The 12,640-nt window shown below is 33.7% G+C and overlaps 2 protein-coding genes across 2 annotated transcripts; one reads left to right on the forward strand and one right to left on the reverse strand.

The window, feature by feature from the left end:
* The first annotated feature begins 2,171 nt into the window (after nucleotides 1-2,171).
* On the forward strand, nucleotides 2,172-6,997 carry LOC115702519 (protein ROOT HAIR SPECIFIC 17). The gene is made up of 10 exons (XM_030629952.2): nucleotides 2,172-2,771; nucleotides 2,867-2,929; nucleotides 3,071-3,161; nucleotides 3,460-3,536; nucleotides 3,736-3,824; nucleotides 3,922-4,105; nucleotides 4,565-4,746; nucleotides 5,058-5,160; nucleotides 5,250-5,581; nucleotides 6,081-6,997. Exons 1-10 carry the CDS (start codon nucleotides 2,589-2,591, stop codon nucleotides 6,556-6,558), a joined length of 1,782 nt encoding a protein of 593 aa, XP_030485812.2. The 5' UTR covers nucleotides 2,172-2,588; the 3' UTR covers nucleotides 6,559-6,997.
* Nucleotides 6,998-8,730: 1,733 nt separating this feature from the next.
* LOC115702507 (protein HIGH CHLOROPHYLL FLUORESCENCE PHENOTYPE 244, chloroplastic) lies at nucleotides 8,731-12,406 on the reverse strand. The gene is made up of 8 exons (XM_030629945.2): nucleotides 12,015-12,406; nucleotides 11,657-11,895; nucleotides 10,595-10,693; nucleotides 9,966-10,160; nucleotides 9,709-9,801; nucleotides 9,540-9,635; nucleotides 9,203-9,343; nucleotides 8,731-9,128 (listed from the first exon to the last, which is right to left on the reverse strand). The coding sequence occupies exons 1-8, from the start codon at nucleotides 12,172-12,174 to the stop codon at nucleotides 8,952-8,954; spliced, it is 1,200 nt and encodes a 399-aa protein (XP_030485805.2). The 5' UTR covers nucleotides 12,175-12,406; the 3' UTR covers nucleotides 8,731-8,951.
* Between the last annotated feature and the right edge of the window lie 234 nt (nucleotides 12,407-12,640).

Here is a 12,640-nt window from a genome sequence, read left to right on the forward strand (position 1 = left end):
GGGTTAGGTACATAAAAATAGTTTAATTATTGTTCAACTAAAGTCTAAACCCATCACAATTATTTGTTGGGCTAATACATTAGTAACATATATAACTAATTATGTGCCATTCTTTACACATTTATATATGAAAATAAACTATAATTATCTGTCACACTCACAACAACCTTGTATCTGGTTCGTACCAGTAATGAAGTCTTTATCTGTTAATAAATATTACGTCTCACTATATTAAGATAATACAAAATAGAGATCCAAAATATAAGTGATCTATTTTTAGCAATTTGGTCGTTTTGGTACTGTTTTATTAAATTTATCAACCAAAAAAAGGCAAAATCTTTTCTAAACCACTTTTTGGTATATGATTTCATTAGGGTAAATTTTATGATCAACTAACGATTAAAAACTACGTTAAACTTTTTTTTTATTATTAGTGTTTAGCTATAAAGAAAAAACTATGTTAAAACTTGAAATTACATTTCTGTGTCGTGTATGTCCACATTAATTTTAAATTGAAGAGAATATTAGATAATTGAGGTTAGTGGCCTTATTTTATATTTCAAATAAAACTAATATAAATGTCATATAATGCTTGGTAGGAGTATCGTAGCAAATATATGCATTGAAAAATATTAATTATTTCTGAGCTTAAAAGAAAAAGTCAAAAGGTTAATATAACAACTTATAAAATTGTTAACTCTCCCACCCTATGATCCAAGAAATTATATATTTAGAAATATATATTAAAGGATAAGATTTTTAAATTATAATCCATAAGTAGCAATATGATTACGAATTAGGATCCTTATTAAGAAAATCTAACCGAAAACATCTGATTTGTGTAGATAAAGGTAAGAAGAAGCACCGGATTTTGAAACGTAAATTACTCGCCTAAACAAAAATCCACGCACTTAAATTACTCGTAACCGAAGAAAAAAAATTACTCGTAACGACAGTGAAATTTAGATTGTATGATATTTAAATTATCACGCGCTTCCTTCGAGCGTGGAGTTAGCGGTTATTCTAATATTCTTTGTTCGAAATTATAAAATTGGAAGAGTATAGACCACGTGAGACACACGTGAAGAGTGAGTGTAAGAAATATTATGCCCCAAATGAAACGAAAGAGGAAGTGTTGTGTTGCTGTACAAAATGCTCGGACAGTAACATCGTGTGACGTGTCAGACCACTCATATTTTAAAGCCGAAATTATTACTATATTAATATTTTTTAAAAAAAAAATTAAGAAAAAAAACTAGGCTAATCCTTCTAGGGAAATATCTATTGGTATTTTTATTTTATGTCAGTAGTACTGTGCACTTAGAGGGCAATGCTTATTAATATTATTGAATCTTAACCAATACACATTCACATACCTTAATAAGATAAACATCACACACCTTATTGTATTTATCCTATTAAACAAATTCAGAAATCTCAGATCGTTTCACATATTTTTTTTTTTTTAAAAAAAAGAGTTCTACAGCAGTAGCGTTTTTGTTTTCTCTCACATGTGTTTGTAGCATCTTAATTTCAAAAAAAAAAAAAAGTTTTTGGCTCTTAAACTTTAACATGTACTAAATTATACTCCCTGAACTTTTAAGGTCGTTAAAAACGCCACTTGAACTATTGAGATTGTTAAATTTAAAGATTTTTGTGTAATTTCATTCAATTTTACTATTTCAGTAATTGTTATATACTAAACAATACTCTCCAGATTTTGATATCTACTAAATTATGGCTCTCAAACTTTAACATGTATTAAATCATGCTCCTTGAACTTTCATTTATGTTATACTTTTTTATTAAAATTGGACAAAAGTCCTTATATTCAATAATCTTAATAGTTCAAGAGACATTTTTAACGATTTTAAAAGTTCAAAAACATAATTTAATAAAAATTTAGGGAAAAAAAACAATTTAATAAAATAGAACATAAATATTTAAGTTTTTTTAAATAAAAAAATAGGTTACTGCATACTTGATAAATAATGATGAACAATGATTAAATGAAAAGGGTGAGTAAGTAAGAAAACAGAATCTGGTCTGTCCAAGTATCACACGCAAAACCAGCCCAATAAGAACTCCGCGACCGATTGGTTCGAGGCATTATTAAGTATTATTTTTATTTTTTATTTATTTATTTATTTTTCTCTATTGAGATTTAAATTAAAAATATATAATAAATAAAAGGACAAATTTTGTAGTGTTATTATATGCGGGAAAAGAGTTGTATTGTATTTCTTTCAATAGCAAAGAAGATGGAGGAGAAAAATAAACGTTGTTTTTGGGTTTCAGTGAAGTATTGTTAGGCAAAGCCAGGCAGAGAGAGGAAGGCCGGCCGAGAGATACGACCTGATCTCATTCGCTGGCCAACCCAAACTAAACCAAACCAACTCAACACTTTTCAGATATATATATATATATCTTCCTTCAACTTCAACAACTCTTTTCTCTTCTTCTCATTCCTTCCTTTAAATACCAAACCAACAATTTAGTCCTCTGTCTAATATTCTCTCCACAATTCATACAATAATCCTTTTCTTCTCTTTTTTACCCTTACCTCTAATAACAATAATAATAATAATATGAAGAAGAAAAGAAAAGATCAGACAAACCCCATAACATTTGGCGCAACCATCTACCGTCATCATCGCCGCCTCCACCGCCATCTTTTTCAGCTTGTCTCTGTTTTCTCCGCCTGCTTACTCCTTTTTCTCGTCGCTTTCTCTCTCCTCGCTCCTTCCCCTGTTATACACCATCACCACTCTGTAATTCTCTCTCTGACCCTCTCTTTCTTATATATATATATATATGAATAGAATCAAATTCATATGGTTCACTGTGTTTTTTTTCCCTTCTTCAGAATATTAATGGCGACGTGGAACGGGAATCCTATTCTGATCAGAAGACTGCGTTTCATGTTCCGGTACGTTTTTCTTTAATCGGTCTCTGATATGTATTTTTATTTTTGTGGAAAAAAAAAAAAACTCTTCGTTGCTTCCGGTTATAAACGTGATGCAGGTATTGACGAATTTAAATTTGTGATTGATCTTATTTTTATTTTTAGACTAGTGGAGTGAGTTTAGGTCGTGATATATGGAGCTCGGTGGGATCGGAACTGTACTATGGTTGCAGTAATGGTGGCCGTAACTTCATGAGTAAGTGTCTTATATTCTTCTTTTTCATTTTCAATCTTGAAAATAGTTTATTAATTAGGAATGGAAGATTCAAAATGAGAGAATTAGCTATCATTTGTACCATTTTATTGATTTTGGCTCTGTTTGAATACTCTGTATTAACCGTAAGAATTCAATTCAAAACTAGTTTCTTCATGAATCTTGAATCATTTTTGGATAATAGAAATCATTTGCATTTTTAATTTGATGCGAGCTTTTTTATAGAGATCATTTGGATTTTTAATTTGATGCAAGCTCTTTCTCTTTGTATATTGTATAGCTTCGGATATGAAAACGAATCCTAGTCGACACCTGGTGATTGCTACTAGCGGTGGCTTGAATCAACAAAGAACAGGGGTAAGTTTCTTTGGCTCGGACGCATTTCTTATTTTCCCAACTTCTAAGTTCTTCTGTAATTGAAGAATTAATTTGCAAACCCATGTATACGACTATTCTCTTTAGTAGAAATCTATGTTTCGGAGGTCTCGATCTCAATTAGACAATTAATATAGTTATACTGAAAGAAAATGAAGTTAGTTTCCAACCGTGGTTGCAGATAACAGATGCTGTTGTTGCAGCTTATATCCTAAATGCCACTTTAGTTGTTCCCAAGTTGGACCAAAAATCCTTTTGGCATGATAGCAGGTTTTTCTCATAATGCCACTTTAGTGTTGTTATATTTGGTTGACTAGATGCAATGATTTATTCTGGTTTCATTAATATGAGTTCGTGTTTGGCTCAGTAACTTTGCTGAAATATTTGATGTGGATCGGTTTATATCGTTTCTCTCCAAAGATGTTCATATTATAAAAGAGCTTCCACTGAAGGGAGGGAAAGTTTTGACTCCACACTCCATGCGTGTTCCGAGAAAGTGCACTCCAAAATGCTACCTAAACCGAGTTTTACCTGTTCTGAACAAAAGACATGTAAGTAGTATGTACAAAACTTTGCTTATTTTACGAGCAAATTAAAAAATCTTAATCGGGATCTCTCAGCTTAGAACTTCTTAGGTGCATTAAAATCAATTTTAAGAAATAAGAGAAATTTGTGTGAATATGTTTGTATTATTCAGCATAATTCATTCCCAATCTTTTTCATATTTTTCTGTTTTCATTCTAGTGCAGTATGCAGGATGAATGTCCATCTATACGCCGTTTACTAAATAACAAGTCTTGCACTGAATATTTATATATTTAAACAAAGAAATATTTATTTTTATATTTTTTACTTTAGATATGCATTAAGGAATTCAGAAATGAATTTAAATATTGAATTTAACTGTCATTGATGAAATAGGCATAATGAAAACTGAAAATGAAAAACATGTAGGCACATTTCTTCATCATCTGCATTGACACTTTTACGTTTACATTTTCCATTTACAGGTTGTTCAGCTCTCGAAGTTCGATTACAGACTTTCGAATAAGCTGAGCAAACATCTACAAAAGCTAAGATGTAGAGTTAACTATCACGCTCTAAAATTTACAGATTCCATTCTTGAGATGGGAGAAAAGTTGGTTGAAAGGATGAGGAAGAAAAGCAACCATTTTATTGCCCTCCATTTAAGGTAAAGTACAATTAGTGTGTGACCCTTTTCCGATTAGTCTTCTCTATGTTTACTTTTCAGTATAACACTACTCTGTATTGATACATTTTTAGCCACTAACTGTAGTAGTTCTTCACTCTGCATCATAATAATTTAGGCGACAGTAATGTGATACGTAGAAAACAAAAACGTTCTTATCTATGTATATTTCTTTAAAGCACAAAAATCTGTAGCTAAGCTATTATGACAATAACTTTTGCACTTTTTAGCCTAAAAACAGATCCAACGGGAAAGTTTGCTTAACCTGATACGAAAGTTTGTTTTGATTGTAGATATGAACCTGATATGCTTGCATTCTCCGGATGCGATTTTGGTGGGGGAGATAAAGAAAAAGAAGAACTTGGCCTAATCCGGAAGAGGTGGAAAAGTTTACATGTGAGTATTCAATAGTATCTTTTAGAATTTGTCATTTACTTGTTAAGTGTCACGTAACTGATATCTCTGTCTTGGGATATGTCATGCAGGTGAGCAATCCAGATAAAGTGAGAAGAAATGGAAGATGCCCACTTACTCCAGGGGAAGTTGGTCTTATGCTTAGAGCCTTGGGTTTTGGAAGTGATGTTCACTTGTACGTGGCATCTGGTGAGGTATATGGAGGTGAGGAGACATTGGCACCTCTCAAAGAACTCTTCCCAAACTTCCATACTAAAGAGACTATAGCAAGTAAGAATGAGCTGGCACCATTCACATCCTTCTCTTCTCGCATGGCTGCACTAGACTTTATTGTCTGTGATGAGAGTGATGTTTTCGTCACCAACAACAATGGCAACATGGCAAGAATCTTAGCCGGACGAAGGTACCAACAATACTTGGGTTTCCGGTTCTTTTTTCGATTTATTTTTCTTTAATTGGCTTTCTTTTCTTAGTTAGTTGGTGATAAGACTCGAGATCTCCAAACTCAAGAACACAATAGAATAGTAGCAAATAGCACAAACAGCAGCAATAATAGGAGTAGAACAGTAGCAAAACAATAGGAAATGTATATTGAATGTATGAGAAACCCAATTACAAAGTAAGGGAGCCCTTAGGCCCTTTTGGTGCAAATAGAGATTTACTCAATACATTGTATACTCCCCAATTCCCCTCAATATTCTATATATACTATTGTATTCCCTCCAAAACACTACCCTCAATACAAAGACTCAATTACCCTTTTATTTAATATATGTTAGCACACCACACTAATCCTAGGTCCTAACAGTTGGTTTCAATATATTCTTGTACTTTATATTTGTAAACGATATTAGCAAACACTAATCTGATCACTTGTTTGAAATGGTATTAATCTTTTGCAGGAGATACTTTGGACACAAACCAACAATCCGTCCTAATGCTAAAAAGCTATATAAGCTGTTCATGAACCGATATAACATGACATGGGAAGATTTTGCTGCCAAAGTTCGAACTCATCAGATTGGATTCATGGGAGAGCCTAAAGAGATTAAGCCAGGCAAGGGTGAGTTTCATGAAAACCCAGAAGCCTGCATATGTGACGCTTCTGATAAAAATCCTAATGAAATAAGTCCACAAAATCAAAGTCACAGCCATAAGATGGAGAACAACAACAATCATGATAATAGTTATATCAAGGAAAATAAAGATTCCGATGATGTAACAGATGAGCAGATAAGTGAGGATGAGCAGTTTGGGTTTGATTATATGGATAATGAAACTGCGTTAGGGGGGAAAAGGCAGCCTAATGCAACAGATTTTGAAACAACTGCTATGAGTAAATCTGAACAACCAGAACTGGAAGAGTTATTCTCAGACTGAGTGAGGGCAATTCCATTGTTCTCTGACTACATTCTTTCTTTATAGATTCTTTACCTCTTTTAGGTGATTCTTTTAATAGATCGCTATGAAAGAGGATATTCCTTTCTTTTCACTGAACCTGAAGTGGCAGTGGCGACAAAGCACTTTGTACATAGATGAGCAGGTTTAGGTAAACAGTGACTACACCTTTCCTTGAAAGATTAGATTTGATTTTAAAGCTTGTACATTACACAGAAAAATTACAGTGCCAGCCTTTGCCTTTTCATGGGTAATTCGTTTCGTAAGGCAGGGGTGTTTATATTTACAGATTTGCTTAACCAAAGTGTAAATTCTTCTAGTTAGAAAGATTTTAATTTCCTTTTCCTTCTTTTACCATGTGAATACTATATGTATGCTTTTGTCTTCTGAGTTTTGGCAACATACGAGTCCTTTTACTTCATATTGCACTCGATATTTTTTTATTTTGGAATTCAACTCTCTAAAACTTAACAGCTACAAAAGAAGAGATTTTATTTCCCGTAAATGAAGTTATGCCCTATAATTTAATATGTTTATATTTACATGAAGGCAAATTATTTGATGAAATATATTATATTTAAATCTTTCACAAAAAAAAAAAAATGTAAAAGCACTTTATGTGACTAATATGCTTATGTAGGACTGTTGACAGTTCATAGTTTAGCCTCTAATACTCGACAGCTTCTTGAGCTATTTGTTTGGAGGTGATGTTTTCAAAAAACTTAAGATGTGATATGGGCTTCTAAATATTTTAGTTTAAATTAAAATAGGTAATACAATATTACACTAATTGCTCTATGTTACACTCTAATTTGTTAAAACACTCTTTATTAGACAGGACAATCAATCTATATTCTTACTAGAGTGAAACTGTGAAAGGAGAGTGGTTGATGAAGGATTGCGGAATCTTGAAGTGTCTCGCCATTGCTGTAGCTTAGAGCTAAAGAAGATGAAATAAGAAAGAGAAGAAAGATAGAGAAACAAAAGGGAAAGGACAAAAAGAGTCATCTATTATTACTGAAGTAAAGGTTCATATACAAACAATTACAACTTAACAGACCACAACAGCTAACTGAATCGAATCATAACTAACTTGCTAATGATAGCTAACAGTCCTAAAGATGTTCGTCTTATGGAAAGTTACATGTCTTTCGGAAGGACGCTCCCAAAACCAAAAGTCTAACTTGTCCATTTGGAAGGAGTCTCTACGTAAGCTAGTTTGCCTCTGGAAAGGTGTTCCAGATGGCTAGTTGTTCCCTCCTGGAACGAAGTTTTGGATAGTCCACTCTAGTTGTTTTTATTCTTATCTAAGAAGTACTTTTAGCGTCTGCTTCGGTCCTTTGTCTAAGAAGCATGCCTGTCATCCGTAAGAGATTTGTCTTGAGCTGGTATGGAGATACTGTTATGAGGAGTTTGTTAAGTTGTAACTAAATTAACAACTTAGTTACCACCTTACTCATCATTTGCAAGGTGTGGTTTTTCAAGGTTGAACATTGAGAGAGAGAGAGAGAGAGAGAGAGAGAGAGAGAGAGAGAGAGAGAGAGAGAGAGAGAGAGAGAGAGAGAGTTTTGGAATTTGTATGAAGAATCTTTTGTAGAATAAAGAAGATTCTTAGATGAGAGTGTAAGAGATAAACACTTTGAAAGAATCTAAACAAAAAATTGATTGCAACTGTATTGTATTCTTGTTCTTGCTCATTCAATAAAAACTATTATGATAGTGTTCCAAAACTTGAGTAAAGCCAACTTGAACCAATATATATTTTAATGTTAATTTTATTATTTTTGTGCTTTATTTATTTTTGGTTTTAATTACTCTGTTCTACCTTATTTTATCTGTAGTTCTTCGTTCAACATTTTGTTATCCTATTCGTTTCGTAATTTAATTATAGTTGATTTGATTTTGCATAAATTTGTCCACAGTATTTGATATATTCTTAGTCAAGCTTGGCTTCTTGGTTTTGCTCATTGATATAAAGGTGGCTTCTCCAACAATCTTCATCATTAGAGTTCACCATAACCTTCAAAGAGATTCCCAGTGAGAGAATTCTATAATATAGCTAGTGTTTGGCTGAGTGAGTGCATATCAAAGTGATCTTGTATTGTGATCTTGATTCTGACAGGGAAAGTGAGTTTTTTTAATTCTGATCCGAACCAAGTAAAGTTTGCGTTTGATTGTGCTATCTTTGCTTCTCACTGCCTTTGAATGTATTGTCTCTTGCAATCTTAGTTTGTTGCTTTGGTACTCAACAATTTACTTTCTACATCATAAATTTTTGAAAGAGATAAAAAGGAAAAGAAAAATGAGGTGTGTCAAACCCCAAAAGTTGTCAATACATACATGGCTTCCTCTACATTGTAAAACGGGCTCTTCCTTCAAAAGTAAATATCCGTTTGCTTTGATTGTGCTTTGAGATCTTTCAATTTCTTCAGAATATTTGTGAAGTAATCTTGTAAATATTTCTCTAGCGAAATTATATCTTTGCTATCCACACCGAGCAGATTATATGTTTCGGTCATTGGAGCAGAGAAGACAGTATCACTTGAAAGAACCTATGAATACCAAAGGCAACATGTTAGTTCTGCAATAAATGATTTTACATCAAAGAGGAGATTGCATAATTTACCTCTGAAAATGCCAGTCTATCGGCAACATCATTCGTCCACTGAAACAACCGAGTTAGCTGTCGAGTGACTCTCAAGATGGAAACTGGGACTGTTGTAACATTTGCATCCTGCCCCGCAAGCCTCTCACACAATGTTATCACCTACAAGATACTTGGGCTTTGGTTTCAGGTAACAATGAAGTAAGCCTGGGTTTTGGAATATGTAGGTTCGGGAGAGAGTATAGGTAGCATTTTTAAAGATGATAAGCTCTAATTTAGTAAACTGAAGAGCTAGGAGAAAGCAAACAGAAAAAGAGGAGGAAACAAGCATTCAAATAATGATAATGTTCTTATTTACCTCTTGAGTTGTCCATGCACGAGGACCAGCAAACGTTAGAAGTTTCCCGTTAAGATTCTCATTTCGTAAAGCTATAAAAGTTAGACGAGCTACATCCTACACAAAATGGATCAGACATCATAAAGATGAGATCAAAAGTATGTAAAAAGGACATTGACGGATGCAATACCTGTGTGTCCATGTAGGCAATTCGAGTAGGTGCATCTGTTCCCCAAACAGATTTCTCTTCTAGTATAGGTACAGCATACTGTCCGATAAGGCCCTAAAAATATGACAAGCAAATTTGTTATTGAACTTGTAACCAAAATCGAGAGAATTTTTAAATACTAACATTAGAAACATCAACTTCATAGGTTATGAAAGAGTAAAATTAGGCATGTAACAAATTTTGTATAGGAAAGTAGAATAATCAGTTTCGTGACTTACTTGCATAAAGCCACATAACCTAATAGTAAGGTGATCGAGGCCTGATTCCTGAATAAACTTCTCAGTACAATATTTGATCTCCATTAAGGGAACTTCAGGGTGCTTATCACAATTGTGAATGGAAAAGAACACAAATTTCTTGATTCCCATAGCTTTTGCACACTGTATGAGAGCAACTTTTCCTTCCCAATCTACCTAAACAGGAGAAAGGAAAGGATATAGTTAAGGCCAGTAATCAACGAATAACAACAAATCAATTATAGGATTTAGACTTGTTCTCCTTTTCATCTTTAACAATGCACAAATACAATAGATTCTTCATTTGATAATGTCGCTTTAACAAACAGCATTTTGTACAAATAGGTAATTCCACATAGCACTTGAAACATAAAGAAGACACATTAAAGAGCTTAGTTTAGGGAAACTACATAAAGGGAAAAATGGTTGCTTAGCAAAGGTCTGGAATCAATATTTGCGCTTTTACCATAAAGATATATACTGAGCTTGCTGAATGAAACATGAATTCCTCTACTTGTTTTTAGGAAAAAAGAAATATAGCATCTATAAAAAGAATGCAGAAACCAATCAATACGAAACTACTGTAGAGAAAATTATTAGTTATATCCTACCGTCTTTATAGGCTCTTCCGGGCGCCCTGTGGCACAATCAATAACAGTGTGAATGCCAACCAATGTTGCAGGAATTGTCTCTGGTTTGCTAAGATCTGCCTGCTCCAAAAATACTTCGCGGTGAGTAATTCAACTTCAGGAGACCAAAAAAATGTTACACAAATTTAAAATGCCACCACAGAACCAAATTGGCACAAATTAACAATTCTTACTACTTAGCTACAACAATATTGAAACAAACAGCATATAAATAATACATTCTCCCCTAAACATCATGATCTCTGAATGGAACTTTTTTACTGAGCAACAATCAACTTATAATAAACAGATATATAAGAATGAGAAGTTGTTCAATTACTCAATTGAATCTATCTCAGGATGTGTTATTATGAGGTATAGTATTCTATAGTATTACATTGTGATTTGATTGGGATAACATTTTCTTTTATATAGTACTAAGTTTGGTATTGAAAGTACTATATAAAAATGTGTTTTGCAGTAACCTAGATATAGCCATTAAGTTCATTACTTAGTAATATAGAAAAAAGGTGCATGGTATGGGTTCCATCTCAAAAGGGAATTGACAATGAGAGGAGTAGTCTATGCTTGTTATGTATGGTATTAAGTTCATACACATTATCAATGTGGGACTTTCTAACAAAGACACCATTGATATAGTTTCAGCTGTGTAATTTGTTTTAAAGTTTTAACATTGATATAGTGAAAGAGGATTCCTAAGGGAATTCAAGAGGAATTGGCTCTCCATTTTAAGGAGGAATTTCGAATTCGAACCTCTATAATTGCTTGTGTTCTAATATTTTTGTCATTTTAATTATTGTTTACATTCTGTTTTGCATTTCATTTGTGTTTGAGTGTTTCATGTGATAGTTGAGGTTGTTGGTGTTGTCTAAAACACAACAATATGCAATACATTGCAGCCCAATGTTTGATAGAGTAATGATAATTGCAAACACAACCAGTAACTGGGTTGGAAGGTTTAGTTTAGAATTAGTCAAAATTATATTGAAAAACGTCGAAAGCAAAGGGAAGATTGATACGTACATTGACCACAGTGGCGCCCCAGTCACGAAGAAAATCAGCAGGAGCTGGTCTAGGCCTTACGAGGCACCTAACATCGTAGCCTTCGTCTAGTGCCCGCCTTACAATCTGCCGGCCCAAAGTTCCGGTAGCACCCACCACAAGTATGCTAGTCGGCCTAACCGGCGTCCCGGGAGCAAGATTCACCGCTCCAACATTCGTCCGAGCAGTACAAGTTACTAAAGGCCGCTTGTGAGAATTCACTGATACCAAAATGCCCACAAAAACAGTAATCAACTCAAATAACGAAATTGGAAGCCAACCCAATAATACCCAAAACATAAATTTCGTAAATGTTGAATAAAAAATGAAGGTGACGAACCAGAGAGAGCTGTGGAAGAAGATGGGGTTGAAGAACAGAGAGCATCCGTTGCTAAAGTACGCCGCCAGGATAGTACGCCATGGCAAGTTGAGAGCTTTGTGTGATGAGGATGATGGAGTTTTCCAGGTGTAGCCAGCTGCGTCGGAAGCCTACAAGCCATTATTAATTAAGTTTTGTTCAGTCCGGCGGGAACAGAGGCCACAGACGAAAATAAAAAATAAATAAATAAAAATGAAGTGGAAGGGATGAAGATGAACAATAGATCTCAATTCTGCCACGTCCTTCTCAGTAACTGGATTACGGGTTGTGCCACGTGTCATATGAAAGGAAGGCATTTCTTTCTACTTCTCAGTTTTGACTTTCTTTAAGTCAGTTTGTTTGAAAATTGGAAGATTGTGACTAGGTGTCTGGTAATTATTATGAAATTTGTCGAAGAAGAAAAGAAGTGGAGAGAATTTGAGGATTCATTTTGGGCCATGATGTAACTGAAACCTTCTGAATGTTATTTCGGCCCACATTATTCCTATTCAGTATTCAAGCCCATAAGTTTTTTTTTTTTTTTAGAAAATTACATTGTATACCTACTTTATTTTTATTTGTTTTAACTTTTACATTTATTTTCATAT

The sequence above is a fragment of the Cannabis sativa genome, chromosome X (genome assembly GCF_029168945.1).
Source record: "Cannabis sativa cultivar Pink pepper isolate KNU-18-1 chromosome X, ASM2916894v1, whole genome shotgun sequence".
Classification (NCBI taxonomy): domain Eukaryota; kingdom Viridiplantae; phylum Streptophyta; class Magnoliopsida; order Rosales; family Cannabaceae; genus Cannabis; species Cannabis sativa.